Source organism: Haliotis rufescens, unplaced genomic scaffold (assembly GCF_023055435.1).
Source record: "Haliotis rufescens isolate VD_foot unplaced genomic scaffold, xgHalRufe1.0.p SCAF_3, whole genome shotgun sequence".
NCBI lineage: Eukaryota > Metazoa > Mollusca > Gastropoda > Lepetellida > Haliotidae > Haliotis > Haliotis rufescens.
In genome coordinates this window covers 41,008,406-41,027,212 of record NW_025964001.1, presented here as the reverse complement: position 1 = coordinate 41,027,212, position 18,807 = coordinate 41,008,406, and the positions used below count along the sequence as shown (strand labels likewise).

General features: G+C 43.1%; 1 protein-coding gene across 1 annotated transcript in view; it reads left to right on the top strand.

The window, feature by feature from the left end:
* LOC124122931 (usherin-like) overlaps nucleotides 1-18,807 on the top strand; it is a 113,976-nt gene that overhangs the window by 71,973 nt on the left and 23,196 nt on the right. Inside the window, exons 38-50 of the mRNA XM_048402955.1 lie at nucleotides 752-887; nucleotides 2,286-2,582; nucleotides 3,298-3,516; nucleotides 3,742-3,933; nucleotides 6,158-6,403; nucleotides 7,459-7,671; nucleotides 8,097-8,299; nucleotides 8,790-8,998; nucleotides 9,531-9,630; nucleotides 13,440-13,585; nucleotides 14,766-14,896; nucleotides 16,089-16,276; nucleotides 16,949-17,099. Coding sequence (XP_048258912.1) covers nucleotides 752-887; nucleotides 2,286-2,582; nucleotides 3,298-3,516; nucleotides 3,742-3,933; nucleotides 6,158-6,403; nucleotides 7,459-7,671; nucleotides 8,097-8,299; nucleotides 8,790-8,998; nucleotides 9,531-9,630; nucleotides 13,440-13,585; nucleotides 14,766-14,896; nucleotides 16,089-16,276; nucleotides 16,949-17,099 — 2,431 coding nt within the window. The remainder of the gene's footprint in view (nucleotides 1-751; nucleotides 888-2,285; nucleotides 2,583-3,297; nucleotides 3,517-3,741; nucleotides 3,934-6,157; nucleotides 6,404-7,458; nucleotides 7,672-8,096; nucleotides 8,300-8,789; nucleotides 8,999-9,530; nucleotides 9,631-13,439; nucleotides 13,586-14,765; nucleotides 14,897-16,088; nucleotides 16,277-16,948; nucleotides 17,100-18,807) is intronic.

The following is an 18,807-nucleotide window of genomic DNA, read 5'->3' as shown; positions in this document are numbered from 1 at the left end:
GTTTGGCAAATTTTGGCTCATATTAATGGCAGACCTCTAACCTATGTCAAAATAAATACTTTGTGGTAGAAATGTAAAATACTTTTGTCACAAAACATGTTTAAGATACGTCCTACATATGACTTCATGACTGAATTGTGTCTGTCGTTTTTTAAGGATTAGGGTGTATATATTCATATAAAATCAGACTTCTACATAATTCATCACATTTATTGACATGTCATAGTTCTGACATAGATAGGAAATGTATATGAGAATGTGCCATGAATCTGATACGTACAGACAGTCAAACCAAGATACAGGTACAAAGCTGTATATTAAGTCAAAGGAGGGACCATATACAAGGTTCGAGCTAGCGCACTGTATTTCTATCTCGAATTCTATATAAGTGGGCAAATTTATACATATTTATATAGTGAGGCAGTCTGGATTGGACAATGGGGTCGTGATATCGGTACATTCAAGTGAGTGAGTATGGTATTACGCCCCTTTTAGCAATATTCCTGCAATATGGGCAAAATGGGCTTCACACATTGTACCCATGTCGGAAATCGAAACCCGGGTCTTCGGCTTTACGAGCGAACGCTTTAACCACTAGGCTACCTGACTGCCCCGGTACATTCGATATAACCGGGTTCGAGATAAGTGGGTTTGACTGTTTATGTAAATCTGATTGTAAATACAAAATTTACAAGATGATTTTTCTGAGCAAACTCTTTTCGATTAACAGTTTTTTCTTTCTTCATTTTAGTTGCCTGGCAACCAGACCTCATTCCAGGCTAACAATCTCATCCCGTACACCTACTACATGTACAGTATTGAAGCATGCACCGTTGGCGGGTGTACCAAGAGTGCTGACTCAAATCAAGTCAGGACGCTTCAAGCAGGTAAATAACGCTTAGAGCTACTCAGTGGGTAATCCATCAGGAACACAGAGCCTGGACAAGTCACATTCAGCACTGACCATTCAAACCAACAATAAAATCTCTGAGCTATAACTGGTTCTCCCATTTTCACATAGATATTGATTAACTCACCTGGTTAGTGTTACAGAGTGTGCTTCCCAGCTTTAGAAATTATACTACTCAAATGAAGTTAAGGAAACCCTATTCTTTCCCATTACTCTCTTGTATCAACTGTAGTAATATGTCTCAAACTTTTGGCCTATATATAATTATGTATCTATTTCAATCATGTAATGAATTCCCCTATGGGAATGAACACAAAAGAAGAAATAGTAATGCGAAAGAATTGGCCATTCTTTAACATCTTTTGAGTAGTATACATCTTGGTGTTTGTAGAAAAATAAAACATAACTGACGGATATAACAAACTGTTTTATCGTCCTGTCATTGGCTGTATATTTCATTACCAGATTCAACGTAATAAGCGCCCAGGGCGGTCTTAAAATTAGAAATAGGGGGCTCTTATTAGAATTTTATTTTGGTGAAAAAAACAGAGTTGAAAGATAAATTTCGAGGTTTATGCTTACAGCCTGAAATGTTTATGTACGACAGATAGATTTTTCCAGAATTAAATGCCCATAATTAAGGGTGCATATAACACACGAGTGCGTATTATACGCGAATAAATAAGTCTTGTGTACATTGATCAATCGGAAGGGGTGCTAATTGGGATTGTTCACTAGCCAATATCTTAGCAAATGTCGCGGTGGGCGCTTATTAGAGTGGGGCGCTTATTACGTTGAATACGGTATATAAAAGCAATGGATGTAACGAACACGCTTATAACGGAAAAACAAGCTCACTAGACAATTGAAGGCAATGGATTATTTGGATTAAGTACCGACACCTTGTCCTCATTTTACTCCCTCAACTAACAATAGTAAAAACTTGATTAGGCTGTAGCATTTGAAGTGGATATATGCTGACTATAAAATGCGACGACAAGAGTGAGGAAATCCAGTCGAAATGCTTATAATGAACTATGGTTATAACGAACTAAAATTAGTGGTCCCTTTGAGTTCCTTATAACCATAGTTTACTGTATATGATGGCGGTCTGTAAATAATCGAGTCTGGACAAGGCAGTCCAGTGATTGACATCATGAGATTTGACCACCCAATTGGAATACGATGACTTGCATCAAGCAAGTTAGCAAGCCTGGCCACCCGATCCTGTTAGTCACCTCCTACGACAAGCATAGTCGCCGTTTACGGCAAGCATGGGTTGCTGAAGCCCTATTCTACCCCAGATCTGAAAGGTATAGGTTTTATGTATGTATGTAGACATCACTGCAGGTTCAGAGCCTTCCTTTCCTTTCAGTCCCTGATGGCATCTTGGCTCCCAACCTCACAGCGCTGTCACCGACGACGGTGCAGATAACATGGACTGCACCCTCCAACCCAAACGGTGTGCTGCAGCAGTACATGGTGGAGAGGCGACTGAATGGCACGGACAATGCCGCCCTGGTGGCCACCGTCGCTGCTGCTGCTGACCGCGCCCATGTGGATGCATCCCCAGTGTTGTCCCCGCACACCGTCTACCAGTACCGCGTCCGCGTCATCAACACCGCTGGGGAAGGAACCGGTCCATGGGCCACCATCACCACAAAACCATCACGTAATGCAAATGAAAATGTTTGATAAGGCCATTTGTCATGAATTTTTAGATCTTTTCACATTTGTGAGGTGGAAGTCTGATTTTGTAGCAATAAATTATTTAAACAGAAGTTATCTGTTCAAGGTATCTCTGTACTTTAACTGGAAGCTGAGATTGAAAATTGGGTGCACACTGATCTATTGATTGGGCTAGTAATGTAGCGTTTTGAGCATGCTTGAGGGATTAGAGTTGGTGTATTATAAATATGCACAATATTATTAATTTAAAAAAAGAAAGATATCCCATTTCAGGTCACATCAGAATGACCTTTCGCAAACTTTGATGGACAATGAAATGACTAATAAGAAGTTGGTATAAGCCAATCAGAAAGCAGCTTTCTCGAGCTATGTGACAGCAATTTCAAACTGGTGGCTTCCAATCCAGACTATGCTTTGAAGTTCTTCTGGACAAAGTTCTCAAATCAAAATCTGTAAACTAAATAGAAGAATCTTCTGGAAAGTCTAATATATAGCCGATATTGTATGCATTACTTCCCACGGGCTGAGCAAAGTCGCTTCCTTTCAAATGATTATCCCACTGAAGTGTGAGATAGACATTACCATGACCCATAATGGGATGTCCTTAGATTTTTGTTTAGTGGTAGCAAGAACTAAGATTGATTTGAATGAGATTGGTCTAACTCTTGTATTGACCACGCCAACCATGTCTCCCCCAGGTCCGGCTGGAGTGAACCCGCCAACAGTGACAGTCCTCAACTCCACGGCCATCAACGTCACCTGGCAGACACCACTGCAGCTCAATGGCAAACTGGAGTTCTACATCATCCGTCTGCCGGAACCACGCATGGAAGTCCGCAATGTCACTCAAAGGAGCGCCATCATGACGGGCCTAACACCTTACACGGAGTATGTTGTAACCCTCACAGCGTGTACATGTAAGTAAACACAGACAGGACTGGTGGATGCTACTGTCTCATGTACTAGTATAATCTAGGACAAGCATGCTGGTGAGCTCTGTGGTAGAATACTGCCCTCTAGTTAGGTAAGGGAGGCAACTCAGATGATTTATAGCAACTCTAAAATACTCTTATCAAATTATGTTTTGAAACTACAATGAAACTGGAATATTTGCATAACACAAGATTGGCATGTGTCTGCAGCGGGCGGTTGTACAGAGAGTATCGGCGTGACGAAGATGACGAGTCCCGACATTCCTGATGGTCAGCAGCCTCCAACACCAACAGCTGTCTCCCAGTCCATGATCTCCATCCTGTGGCAGCGACCCACTCGGCCCAATGGACCAACTCTCAGATATGAACTGGCCAGACAGAAGATTAGACAGCCATTAGACAGTGAGTCATTCTTCGTCAGTAGTGAGCTGTAGACAGACGATTAGACAGCTGTTAGACAGTGAGTCATTCTTCATCAGTAGTGAGCTGTAGACAGACGATTAGACAGTGAGTCATTCTTTGTCAGTAGTGAGCTGTAGACAGCCGTTAGACAGAGCCATTCTTTGTCAGTAGTGAGCTGTAGACAGTAGATTAGACAGCTGTTAGACAGTGAGTCATTCTTCATCAGTAGTGAGCTGTAGACAGTAGATTAGACAGCTGTTAGACAGAGAGTCATTACATTGATAGGGACTTATAGATTATTGAAGATTTGACAGTTATTAATGTTAAATGATGGAAGTTATACAGTTGGTTGGTTGTTTTGTTGTTTAAATATATGACTGCAGAGCTACAGATAAGCAGCATATTAGCTTAAAATACTCCCCAAAAATATTCAAAACCCAGTTACTTTCAATCAACTTGCATGCAGAGAAACACATGCATTAAATGAAAACTCTAATGTATAAAAACAGCTCAAATAATTACCCATAATGAAGCTTTTTCAACATGTATACAAAGGAGCTCATTTCCGATACGCAAATACAAGCTAATTTACTTTCTGAGTCAAGCCTATATATTTAGAACAGTTATATATGTCTAAAGCATCATTGCATTTTTTTAACATCTTAAAATGTTCACTAATTTGGGGGAAAACCCAATAGAGTGATAAATAGATGAGTGCAAAAATTTGGTTACCCAATGAAAAATGTAATAATCCAATTAAAATAGAAGCCCTGCAGTAAAAATTCAATCACTGAAAAGTTATCTGGAGCTCTGAGACCCGGAGCAGAGCCATGTATTTTATTTATCCTCAATTGGACACATGATGGATAGAATGTTTGTTGGTTGTTTCACGATATTAAATTCATGATTGCTCGCAATTAGATATGTATAGGATAAAACACGTCCGAGGGTTGTTATGATATTTAAAACCCGCATCCCGAGGGATTTTCCGAGGGAAAAGGTTTTAAATGTCACAACAACCTGAGGGGAAGTGTTTTATCTTACTTATAAACCGATTTTGAACCTAAATTAAAACAACATTTATCAACATTTTTATGTTTCGAACATACTTTCCATGAACCTTAGGAAACGGGTGTAAAATATCTGTTGCTGGCGTACAGATCTTGAAAAAGACATTCTAAAAAGCAGTGCGGTTTATCAACACCTCTGTAGCCTTGTGGTACACTCACTGAGCTACAGATATGAAGGTTGCGAGTTCGATCCTCGGGAATATAAAGAAAACATTTGTCATTTGATTTTACATTTCATTACATGTTACAATCTGAATGGAAGTTATATTAATAAAATACCCAGGACATTATATAAAATCCCTGGTATATTATAACACATTATATAGCAAATATGACTTGAATATCCTATAAAATCCCAGGGACATTAAAACGTCCCTGTTTATGAGATTTAACCCGACTGGAGAACAATAGGATGACATCACCGGAGGTTTATAAGGCCTTGATTAAATCTATGATTGTTCTGAATGTCTTCCTTGTTTTAACGAGTAACAGGCCAAGATGTTGAACCTGTGGAAAGGAACAGCCAATCAGGAGCCTACCAGTACTAATTCGTGTCTTAAAACATCAGGGGCCTAGCGGGACGGTGCCAAGGGGAATGATGCCTCTAAAATTATTGATAGCAACATGTACTTCGATATAATGTTAATTTCTAGTCCTAAGAAACACAGCAGAAATACTGCATCAGTATGAGTTGTAGCAGGATCACTCGGGATACATTGGTTTTTATGAGTCCCACGTCATGCATCCTAGCGAGGGATGCAAAAAACCCTATGTACCCTAAGTGATCCTGCTGCAACAAGTTTATCTTACCGACATGTTTTAATATGATATTGTAAAAAAAATTAAACAAATTCAAATAGAAAATAGCTGTTTGATTGAGCTGAGGTTAACTTGTGTTATGTCGCATGACTTTCATTGACTGGAAAAAGCGTGCAGCTTTTTGTTTCAAAACGAGGTATAATGATTTATTCTGCCTCTCAGAAATCCACGTGCAGCCTGTCTTGTTCATGGTGGGGTATAAGGGATTTATTCTCCTGTTGAGAAATTTATTTCCCTCAAAGGTGGGATTCATCATAGTTTGTCAAGTTCACGTTGACCAATCAGATCTCATCATTCTGACATGGAGGTATGATAATGTTCTTTATCTGTTCCAGGTACTATCAATGACGTCGGTGTCTGGCAGAGCCTGTACACTGGTACAGGGTTGTTCTACGAGGACAGAGGACTGCCCATGTTCACAACATATGTCTATCGGGTCACAGTGTTCAATGATATTGGACAGAAGACAAGCAACGGATCTACAGAGGTCACTACATTTGGGGGCTTCCCTCGGAGAGCAGCCAACGTGACCCTGCGAGTCGTGGATCACCTCTCTATCCTAGTACAGTGGACTGTTCCAAGTAAGACCAGTTACTGCTTGTACCTGTTGTAACAGTTGCAACACAATATGCTAACTTTTTAATGAGTGAGTAAATAAATAAATAAATAAATAAATCAGTTATTTCTTTATGTAATTTAAGTTATTGGATTTATCTGATTCAACTTAACTTAATTTAGTAGATATTCATTTGAATTTTATATTTTATTTTGTTTTACTTTTATTTTTTTAAAGTTTGCTGCCAGTCACTGAAAGTAGATTGGTTTGAGCAAGTGGGTCAGCGCTAATTTCTTTCTGTTATACCTGCAAATGTTGCTGCAGGATTTTACATGACACGTATTTGATGCAATAGAGAATAGGTCTTCCGCAACCTATATGTTTGCCATAAGAGGTGACTAACAGGATTGGGTGGTCAGCCTCGCTGACTTGATTGATGCATGTCATCGTATCCCAACTGAGTAGATCATGATGTCAATTGCTTGACTGTCTGGTCCAGACTCAATTATTTACAGACCGCTGTCATATAGCTGTAATATTGCTGAGTGCTTTGATTATTCTAAACAACAAACTAATATTTTCAATATCAAAATTAAACACTTTGTTATCATGAACATCAAAGTATGAACCCAATCATACCTGTGATGAAATTAAATGTGTGAACCTATAACACTTGTGGATAGGACTGTTTTGATCCCCGGCGCGAGTATGTGCCTTCCGTTCAGAAAGGTGTCATATTGCCTTGCTGTAAGCTCTACCACCCTTTTTGAACACATCCAGCGCCAGAGCATGACTACATACCAGCCAATCTGCTGGCTAGAGCTTACAACACCCACAGTGTATGCATATCCAGGCCTGTCAAAGGCCCTGTCGAGGCCTTGGGTCTCGATTCAAAAATCATGACTTACAAATTTAGAAAATGACCCTCACCACATGCCCCGCCCAAATGGGTGATGAGTCATCATGACTCTCATTTTTACAAGGCTATGTAAAACCCTGCTGCTGTTCAGAAGAGTTCTAGGAATGTCCATTCATGCCAATTGGCACCAGAAGTGTGATGATGCATGACCATGTTTCCAGGTCCTGAGGAGCTGCAAGGCGAGGTGCAGGTCTTCCGGGTTAACGTCACGAGTACTGACAGAACATTCAGCCGCACGGTGCCAGGGGCAGACAACTCCACCCTGCTGCAGAATCTGAGCCCCAACACTGACTATACGGTGACGCTCACTCTGACCATATATGGTGGAGCTTCATTGACAAGTGAGGCCAAGACAGCTCGCACAGAGGATGGAGGTACGAACATGGACAGAATCTGTCACATAGAATATGTGATCCATGAATATCCAGGTTAGAGTAGGTCTTCAGCAACCCATGCTTGCCATAAAAGGCGACTAATGGGATCAGGTGGTCAGGCTCGCTGATTGGTTGAAGCATGTCATCATATCCCAACTGCATGGATCAATGCTCATGATGTCAATCACTGGATTGTCTAGTCCAGTCTCGATTATTTAAAGACCGCCATCATATAGCTGGAATATTGCTGAGTGCACAATTAACAACAAACAAACAAACAACATAGAATATACATGTGTCAGTTGGAATCCCAAACACGGAATGTATATGAGACGGTGGATTTCTGTCAGTTAGAATCCCTGACTCATTGATTCATGTCAAACAGAATTTCTGTCAGACTTGATGTCTCTCTTATCCGTCTCCAGCACCGTCAGGACTGTCCCCTCCTACACTGACTATCATCAGCAGTCAGACTTTGAGGATCTCATGGATGGACCCACAGAAGCCTAATGGTGACATCACAGGATACAATGTCTTCATTGACGGACGCAAGATCCCCACCAACCAGACGACTGCTGGATCTATTGTGGTGCCTGGACTACAACCCTACACGGTGTACCGGATCTGGGTGAGTAGACACACTGCTCCATTATACCGGATCTGGGTGAGTAGACTCTCCACTCCATTGTACCGGATCTGGGTGAGTAGACCACCACTCCATTGTACCAGATCTGGGTGAGTAGACTCTCCATTCCATTGTACCGGATCTGGGTGAGTAGACTCTCCACTCCATTGTACCGGATCTGGGTGAGTAGACCACCACTCAACTGTACCAGATCTGGGTGAGTAGACTCTCCACTCCATTATACCGGATCTGGGTGAGTAGATCTACCACTCCATTGCACCAGATCTTGGTGAGTAGACTACCACTCTATTGTATCAGATCTGGGTGAGTAGACACACTACTCCATTGCACCATATCTGACCAGAGCCTTTGACAAGATCAATGAGGATCTAAGTGCATTTGAGCAGTTAATTGGAAAATACCCTATACTTATTCTTAATTTAATTTAATAATGACAGGGGTAATTTCTCACTCATAATGTTATCATTTCCAGATTGAAGCATGTACACAGTTCAACTGCACCCAGAGTCCAATAGCCTTGGGTACCACAGCTGAGGCCTTACCCCAGGGTGTGTCCGTCCCCTCCCTACAGGCCCTTGGGGCCACATCTGTGCAGGTGACCTGGACAGCCCCAGCCCAGCCTAATGGCATCACGGTCAGATACGATGTCTGGAGGAAGACAATGAGGAAATGTTCTGATGTGTAAGTCAATATGTTAATGGTTATACAACGCCACACTGATGGCAGTCTGTAAATAATCATTTTAGTGCTTGCTATCCAATGTATTGTATCTCAGACTGTAGTGATTGTACAACGATGTAATGATTGTTATACAATGTAATATTTGTTATATGCAGTATAGTGTGCCCTTTATACAAAGTGGGGCGGTCGGGTAGCCTAGTGGTTAAAGCGTTCGCTCGTCACGCTGAAGACCCGGGTTCGATTCCCGACATGGGTACAATGTGTGAAGCCCATTTGTGGTGTCCCCCGCCGTGATGTTGCTGGAATATTGCTAAAAGCGGCGTAAAACCATACTCACTCACTGACTTTATACAAAGTTGTGTTTGTTGTACAGTGTAGTTCTTGATATGGGTTATAGTGTTAGTTATGCCATGTACATACAAGTGAGTGTTTTTAGCAATGATGCTGTGCAGGGTAGAAATATAACAGCTCATGACAGTATCACCATTCTACCAGCTGATCTGATTTGGCATCTTCTTTTGGTATATTTCAGTCCACAACCCAACCCTGATCCAGAACTGACCAAGTGTACCTATGTCCAGTGTGGTGTACTCCAGAACATCTGTGGGGGGTCGTGCTACTCGGGGGCCAAGGTAAGAACTGACCAAGTGTACCTATGTCCAGTGTGGTGTACTCCAGAACATCTGTGGGGGGTCGTGCTACTCGGGGGCCAAGGTAAGAACTGACCAAGTGTACCTATGTCCAGTGTGGTGTACTCCAGAACATCTGTGGGGGGTCGTGCTACTCGGGGGCCAAGGTAAGAACTGACCAAGTGTACCTATGTCCAGTGTGGTGTACTGTGGGGGGTCGTGCTACTCGGGGGCCAAGGTAAGAACTGACCAAGTGTACCTATGTCCAGTGTGGTGTACTGTGGGGGGTCGTGCTACTCGGGGGCCAAGGTAAGAACTGACCAAGTGTACCTATGTCCAGTGTGGTGTACTGTGGGGGGTCGTGCTACTCGGGGGCCAAGGTAAGAACTGACCAAGTGTACCTATGTCCAGTGTGGTGTACTGTGGGGGGTCGTGCTACTCGGGGGCCAAGGAAAGAACTGACCAAGTGTACCTATGTCCAGTGTGGTGTACTGTGGGGCGTCGTGCTACTCGGGGGCCAAGGTAAGAACTGACCAAGTGTACCTATGTCCAGTGTGGTGTACTGTGGGGGGTCGTGCTACTCGGGGGCCAAGGTAAGAACTGACCAAGTGTACCTATGTCCAGTGTGGTGTACTGTGGGGGGTCGTGCTACTCAGGGGCCAAGGTAAGAACTCACCAAGTGTACCTATGTCCAGTGTGGTGTACTGTGGGGGGTCGTGCTACTCAGGGGCCAAGGTAAGAACTGACCAAGTGTACCTATGTCCAGTGTGGTGTACTGTGGGGGGTCGTGCTACTCAGGGGCCAAGGTAAGAACTCACCAAGTGTACCTATGTCCAGTGTGGTGTACTGTGGGGGGTCGTGCTACTCAGGGGCCAAGGTAAGAACTGACCAAGTGTACCTATGTCCAGTGTGGTGTACTGTGGGGGGTCGTGCTACTCGGGGGCCAAGGTAAGAACTGACCAAGTGTACCTATGTCCAGTGTGGTGTACTGTGGGGGGTCGTGCTACTCAGGGGCCAAGGTAAGAACTCACCAAGTGTACCTATGTCCAGTGTGGTGTACTGTGGGGGGTCGTGCTACTCAGGGGCCAAGGTAAGAACTGACCAAGTGTACCTATGTCCAGTGTGGTGTACTGTGGGGGGTCGTGCTACTCAGGGGCCAAGGTAAGAACTCACCAAGTGTACCTATGTCCAGTGTGGTGTACTGTGGGGGGTCGTGCTACTCAGGGGCCAAGGTAAGAACTGACCAAGTGTACCTATGTCCAGTGTGGTGTACTGTGGGGGGTCGTGCTACTCGGGGGCCAAGGTAAGAACTGACCAAGTGTACCTATGTCCAGTGTGGTGTACTGTGGGGGGTCGTGCTACTCGGGGGCCAAGGTAAGAACTGACCAAGTGTACCTATGTCCAGTGTGGTGTACTGTGGGGGGGTCATGCTACTCAGGGGCCAAGGTAAGAACTGACCAAGTGTACCTATGTCCAGTGTGGTGTACTCCAGAACATCTGTGGGGGGTCGTGCTACTCGGGGGCCAAGGTAAGAACTGACCAAGTGTACCTATGTCCAGTGTGGTGTACTGTGGGGGGTCGTGCTACTCGGGGGCCAAGGTAAGAACTGACCAAGTGTACCTATGTCCAGTGTGGTGTACTGTGGGGGGGTCATGCTACTCAGGGGCCAAGGTAAGAACTGACCAAGTGTACCTATGTCCAGTGTGGTGTACTCCAGAACATCTGTGGGGGGTCATGCTACTCGGGGGCCAAGGTAAGAACTGACCAAGTGTACCTATGTCCAGTGTGGTGTACTCCAGAACATCTGTGGGGGGTCGTGCTACTCGGGGGCCAAGGTAAGAACTGACCAAGTGTACCTATGTCCAGTGTGGTGTACTGTGGGGGGTCGTGCTACTCAGGGGCCAAGGTAAGAACTAACCAAGTGTACCTATGTCCAGTGTGGTGTACTGTGGGGGGGTCGTGCTACTCAGGGGCCAAGGTAAGAACTCACCAAGTGTACCTATGTCCAGTGTGGTGTACTGTGGGGGGTCGTGCTACTCAGGGGCTAAGGTAAGAACTGACCAAGTGTACCTATGTCCAGTGTGGTGTACTGTGGGGGGTCGTGCTACTCAGGGGCCAAGGTAAGAACTCACCAAGTGTACCTATGTCCAGTGTGGTGTACTGTGGGGGGTCGTGCTACTCAGGGGCCAAGGTAAGAACTCACTAAGTGTACCTATGTCCAGTGTGGTGTACTGTGGGGGGTCGTGCTACTCAGGGGCCAAGGTAAGAACTCACCAAGTGTACCTATGTCCAGTGTGGTGTACTGTGGGGCGTCGTGCTACTCGGGGGCCAAGGTAAGAACTGATAGTTTGATAAAAAGACTGTGTAAATTAAGCCTTAAAGATCATGTCAAATATGTCATCTATATTTTAAGCATAATGAACATTTTGATTGGCCAATGCAAAGCCAATACACTCAAGACATGCTTTACAGCGATTAGATATTACATTCTATAGTATGTTACAGTCAATGTGTAAAATGTGAATCATGTAGGCGATTCACTAACTATTATAGTTATAGTTAAAGCCCGAGGACGCTTGCGCCCAAGTGCTTTGACTTTATGACAATTAAAAAAACTATACTTTATTACACTACACATGGGGGTAGAGCAAACGTCATTTCTTTTCTAAGATGCCAAATTTACGATTAACCTTATGTTTTATTTGAGCGGGTTCGAAATAAAATCCGTAATGACCTGTGACGTAAATTGAAAATCCTCAAACAGGGCTAACTGATGGGCTCTTCTACCTAATTGCCTGCACCCTTATGTTAAGGGACATATTTATGTTTTGAACACAGTACTACATCACTGAAATCGGGAGTTTGTTATTTAGATACATCATATTTCATTATCTGTTCAGTGTGCGGTTATAGATGATCCCATGCAACAATAAGTAGGATTATTAAAATTTAAGTATTTATATTAATTTGCATCAAATTAATCATGTGACTCAAAACATTTCACTAGTGCAATGTTGGGCCCTAGCTATAAAATGTAAACAAAGCCAACCAAAGTTCGATGTCGCTGGTTATTGTGAGTTGAAGAGTTTTCTTGTCGTACAAGTTGCAACTTTGTTTCCACCACTGATGTTAGAAAACTGTAGCAACTGCAAGCCATGAAATAGTGTGCTTACTGAGTTGGTTGAGGTAGGCTACATGATGCCGTAACTGGCGTGAATCCAAGGCCTGGGACGTGATATGGCGCACCGTGGGATGAACATGGCGGAGAAAGATCAATATAGCGTCTGTTTCCTGAATGCCGTACGCTGAGCAACAGGTGTACATGCAGTTCTGAAACTTTTTAAGGATTGCTCATGCCTTTGGGGTAGACTGCAGTTGACCCACTCCTTTGTCCAGAAACAGACATAATTTGGAGGCCTCACACAACTTTGTGATGGCTGTAGCATGGACACAGTGGTTTGAATATGTATGTGATAAGCCTGCAGGATAATGGAAGGTGGACATCATCTTGCCGTTTTTTTTGCAACATAATAATATTCAAATAGTGGACAAGTTTAAAGAAATTATTTCAACGAAAATTGATGTGGATGTGCCACATTGCTTGATGGTAATAAAAGAACAATGTTACCAAGGAAACGTTAGATCATTGCAGAGGAAATTAGAACAGTGCCAGACGTCAGTCTATTATGATGTAACTCAATAAGTGTACTTTATCACAGGATAAAGTACAGTTGGGGCCTTTGATCTGTTAGCAGGGCAACTTAGAATTGTTTGTAGACCTGTAGGTTTATGACATGTGTTTGTCTGTGTAGACCTGTTGCGATGGGGTGCTGCATGACATCAAGTCTGGCTATGCCTGCTGTGGCAAGGATTACCTGAGCCAGCCCAGTCTGGATGCTGTGTGCTGTGGGGGAAAGTTCTATGGACCAGTCACAGGCTACAGGTGCTGTGGGACCAGGTGAGCTGCAGTAGCTGTTACATCACTGGGTACAGCATAGGTAGAGATTATTATCTGAGATTGTGTGTCATACTGATTTTACAAAACGAGTGTCAGAATTGTTATATTTTTCCCAAGCGAGAGCGAGGGTAATACATGAATTCTTTCTTGAGTTTCGTAAAATCAGTATTAATTTCTTTATTACCTATTTTTCTTAATCCTTTTGGTCTCCTCTTTAGAAAAATGCAGTAATCACCACAACTGTCCTAGAAAACCACAATTTGTCGAAAGATGTCAACAATCTTCAGCAATGACTTCGTTTCTAGTGTGACGTCATTCCGACCTTACGTCACAATAAGATTTGAGCAATGCTGTCCGATGACAGAAACGATACACTGATGCGCAAGAAGTGATATTTGCTCTACTGCACATATTCCTATAGCTATGGGTAATAAATAAACATATGTGTGGATTTGTGGATTATCTGTCAGGAGAATCGTCATGAGCATTGCCAGTGGATATGGAAAAAGTATTTCCAAGGGACAGAACATCTGTCGGACAATGGGCCACATGCACAAAGTGAACTTAGTGCTACAATCGTAACTCCCAAACTTTAACATAGACTCACAATAGTCATTGTGCTAAGATCTCTTTGTGCAAGTGGACCCTGGGTTCTAAGTAGGATATTCCATATGATATCCATGTCATTTTAAGACAGATGATGCAGAAAAACTTTGCTGCTTTGAAGACATTTGGCAGAAGTCAACCTATTGATTATATTAAGTAACATTACCAAGTTTTGATGTTAAAAAAGAAGAATGACTTTGCTTGCAATATTCTGGCTCATGTAGCAATGTGACTACCTGTGACATGCTTCTGCTGTGTGATTACTTAACAAATTTTACTGATAAATTTTTCATAGAATATAATGCACATGTGTTAATATGAAATAGTTAATACCCTTGATCTTTCAACACTTTTATGGGAGCACAGTCGTCTATAGTGGAGAGTTGTGTCCCTTGGTTCAAATCATCTGAGACCTACATAACTGAAATCTTGTTCAAAACGGTAATAAACCCAACTCAGTCACTCACTCACTCTTTCACTCACTCACTCTCACTCACTCACTCACTCTCACTCACTCACTCACTCACTCACAGGTCTGTTTGATGCACTTGACAAGGATGGTGTGATGTTTCAGATACGTGGCAGTGCGTGCTGGAGAGGTATGCTGCCCAGACAGCAGAGAAGACCGTGTGTCCATCGGCATGGGTGACCAGTGCTGTGGGGCTGTCCCCTTCTCATCCACGGGGGCCCAGATTTGTTGTGCTGGTAGCTATTCATTACACCGACACCATCGATATTTGTCCTTGTTTTTGTTTCTAATGACTTGGTCCGATAACCTACCTTGTTCCAGATTCACATGACCAATGTTCCAAAATGCATAAAGCGTAAATATGATTTTAATAGTATTATGGTCTAGATGTCAGAACTAAATGCCTTTAAGAAAACAATTGTCTTGGACATACAGTAGAACACAGATATAACGAACACAGATAGAGCAAAGAAACAGATACAAGAAACTGTTAAAAAATCCCTGATTTATCTCCTATATATTATCATATAAAAATTACATACATAACAAACTCTCTACAGCGAACTAACGGATATAGCAAACTGATATCTGATCACACCGAAAAGCCCATCTACCACTAATTAGTGACGTGTATAGCGAACTGAGAAATCTCACTCAGTGTAAAGTGTCACGGACAATTGGCTGCATGCAATCAGAGGCGAATCAACAACGTATATAACGAACTGATTTCCCCGGTCCCTTGTAGTTGTTATATCCATGTTCTACTGTATCAAAATTCAGGTACAAATTTGTCCTCAGTGGATGCAGGATATTATGTTGCAAACCCCTGTTATCTTTTTTTTATTATAAAAGGGTGGGGGTATATATTTATACAAAGTAATTCTGTCCATCCGCCCTTCCAAGATATTTTGTGTGACCAATAACTTGAAAACTACTGCATAGATTTCTGTACTTTCTGTACCAATAGGAGACGTGCAGTCGAAGTTTGATTTCAATTTTTGGATTTTCTGAATAAAAATTACTGGACTTCTAGAACTATTTTATTTCAACATTTGTGCGACCTATATCTTGAAAACTACTGCATGGATTATGGTTTCCATACTAATAGAATAAGTGCAGTGCAAAGTTTGATTTTGATATGTGGATTTTCTGTGGATTTTTTTTTTTTCATTTTTTGAAATTAGAAGTATGTTGGAGTTGAGGTCAGGGGTATTTGGGAGCCCTTCTTACTTTTTGCCTTTTCCACAGAAAAAGCATTGAAATAAGTAATTTTAACTATGCAATTCCTGCAAAAATTAGAAAAATTGTTTCAACCATCGCAATGTTTTTGTGTATGAGGACACTGAAACATGTCAAATGTTCTACATAAACATCAATGGATGAGATGTTGGTGAAGGTAAACTGACTGTATATGTCTGTGTGGTTCAGGAACTCTATCTGTCCGTTATGGGCACCAGTGCTGTGGGGGCGCTGTGGTGACCGATACCGCTGTGTGCTGTGGGAATGACACTGTAGGTGCTGTGTACCTGCAACAGTCACTCAAGACTTGCTGTGGCACGCAGTACGTCGACGCTGACACCACGCTCTGCTGCTCCAGTGATACAGGGCACTCGAAGGTAATGTTGCGTGCGAGTGTGTGTAATTCATAAGCTTTCTCTGTTTTTGCAATATCAATGACCAAGAGTGAGTGAGTGAGTGAGTTTGAATTTACCCCACTTTTAGCAATATTCCAGCAATATCATGGCGGGGTACACCAGAAATGGGCTTCACACGTTGTACCCATGTCGGGAATCGAACCCGTGTCTTCGGCGTGACGAGCAAACGCGTTAACCCCTAGGCTACCCGACTGCCCCCAATGACCAAGAGGATCAGAGATTAGGCTATCCATATTTCTTTTTGTGTTTCTCATCTCCAACCTCAACCTGGAAGAGAGTGGTCAGGCGAAATAATAAAAAATAAATAAAAAAAAATTTTTTATGATATTTTAAAAATTTGAGACACTAGGAACCAGTCTTTTAATGAATTTATGACATAAATCGAGTTGCTTTGCTTGGGAAAAGAATTTTTTATCAACATTGATGACCTAGGATTCTTTTGAGTGTACAAAGATAGTAGTATTTTTTTCACATTGGGGCATAATTTTCACCTACAGTGGGAAGAATTTAGATGCAAAAACGGTTATTGTTTCACGTGGGAATGAAAATTCAGGATGGGCGGGAGATTGGAAAAAAATACAGACAGCCTTAAGTCCACATAATAAGAGCTACGTGTTGACTGTTTGCTTCCAGGTTCACTACTACTCTGACTCTGTCGCGCGGCAGACAGCCAATGAGCTGTGCTGTGGCCTGGAGAAGATATCAGGAGGCTTGGACTGCTGCAACTTTGTTGGCTACAACCGTCAGACACAGGTCTGTGCTGACATGTCCAACACGACCACTGGTAAGTGTCTTTCTGTGGCAGCAACAACCGTCAGACACAGGTCTGTGCTGACAAGTCCAACACCACCACTAGTAAGTGTCTTTCTGTGGCAGCTACAACCGTCAGACACAGGTCTGTACTGACATGTCCAACACGACCACTGGTAAGTGTCTTTCTGTGACAGCTACAACCACCAGATCCAGGTCTGTGCTGACAAGTCCAACACCACCACTAGTAAGTGTCTTTCTGTGGCAGCTACAACCGTCAGACACAGGTCTGTACTGACATGTCCAACACGACCACTGGTAAGTGTCTTTCTGTGTCGGCTACAACCGTCAGACACAGGTCTGTGCTGACAAGTCCAACACCACCACTAGTAAGTGTCTTTCTGTGGCAGCTACAACCGTCAGACACAGGTCTGTACTGACATGTCCAACACGACCACTGGTGAGTATCTTTCTGCAGCAGCTACAACCGTCAGACACAGGTCTGTGCTGACATGTCCAACACAACCACTAGTAAGTGTCTTTCTGTGGCAGCTACAACCGTCAGACACAGGTCTGTACTGACATGTCCAACACGACCACTGGTAAGTGTCTTTCTGTGTCGGCTACAACCACCAGATCCAGGTCTGTGCTGACAAGTCCAACACCACCACTAGTAAGTGTCTTTCTGTGGCAGCTACAACCGTCAGACACAGGTCTGTACTGACATGTCCAACACGACCACTGGTAAGTGTCTTTCTGTGTCGGCTACAACCGTCAGACACAGGTCTGTGCTGACAAGTCCAACACCACCACTAGTAAGTGTCTTTCTGTGGCAGCTACAACTGTCAGACACAGGTCTGTGCTGACAAGTCCAACACCACCACTAGTAAGTGTCTTTCTGTGTCGGCTACAACCGTCAGACACAGGTCTGTGCTGACATGTCCAACACGACCACTGGTAAGTATCTTTCTGCAGCAGCTACAACCGTCAGACCCAGGTCTGTGCTGACATGTCCAACACAACCACTAGTAAGTGTCTTTCTGTGTTGGCTACAACCGTCAGACACAGGTCTGTGCTGACAAGTCCAACACCACCACTGGTAAGTGTCTTTCTGTGGCAGCTACAACCACCAGATCCAGGTCTGTGCTTACAAGTCCAACACCAACACTGGTAAGTGTCTTTCTGTGGCAGCTACAACCGTCAGACACAGGTCTGTGCCGACAAGTCCAACACCACCACTGGTAAGTGTCTTTCTGTGGCAGCTAAAACCACCAGATCCAGGTCTGAACGTGACATGCAAATTTGATCATTGTTGACAATGTAAGCCAAATGTTGCTGGCTCCGATATATCACAGTGCTTACAATGTAAATGAAAAGTTGCTGGACAAGGTAATACTGCGTTGAAAATGTTCCTGGATATGGTAATACAGTGTTGACAATGTTGCTGGTCAAGGTAATACAGTGTTGACAATGTTGCTGGACAAGGTAATGCAGTGTTGGTGGACAAGTTAATACAGTGTTGCTGGTCAAGGTAATATAGTGTTGACAATGTTGCTGGACCGGTTGAAGGTAATACAGTGCTGACAATGTTGCTGGACAGGGTAATACAGTGTAGACAATGTCGCTGAACAAGGTAATACAATGTTGCTAGTCAAGGTAATACAGTGTTGACAATGTTGCTGGATATGGTAAAACAGTGTTGCTGGTCAAGGTAATACAGTGTTGACAATGTTGCTGGACAA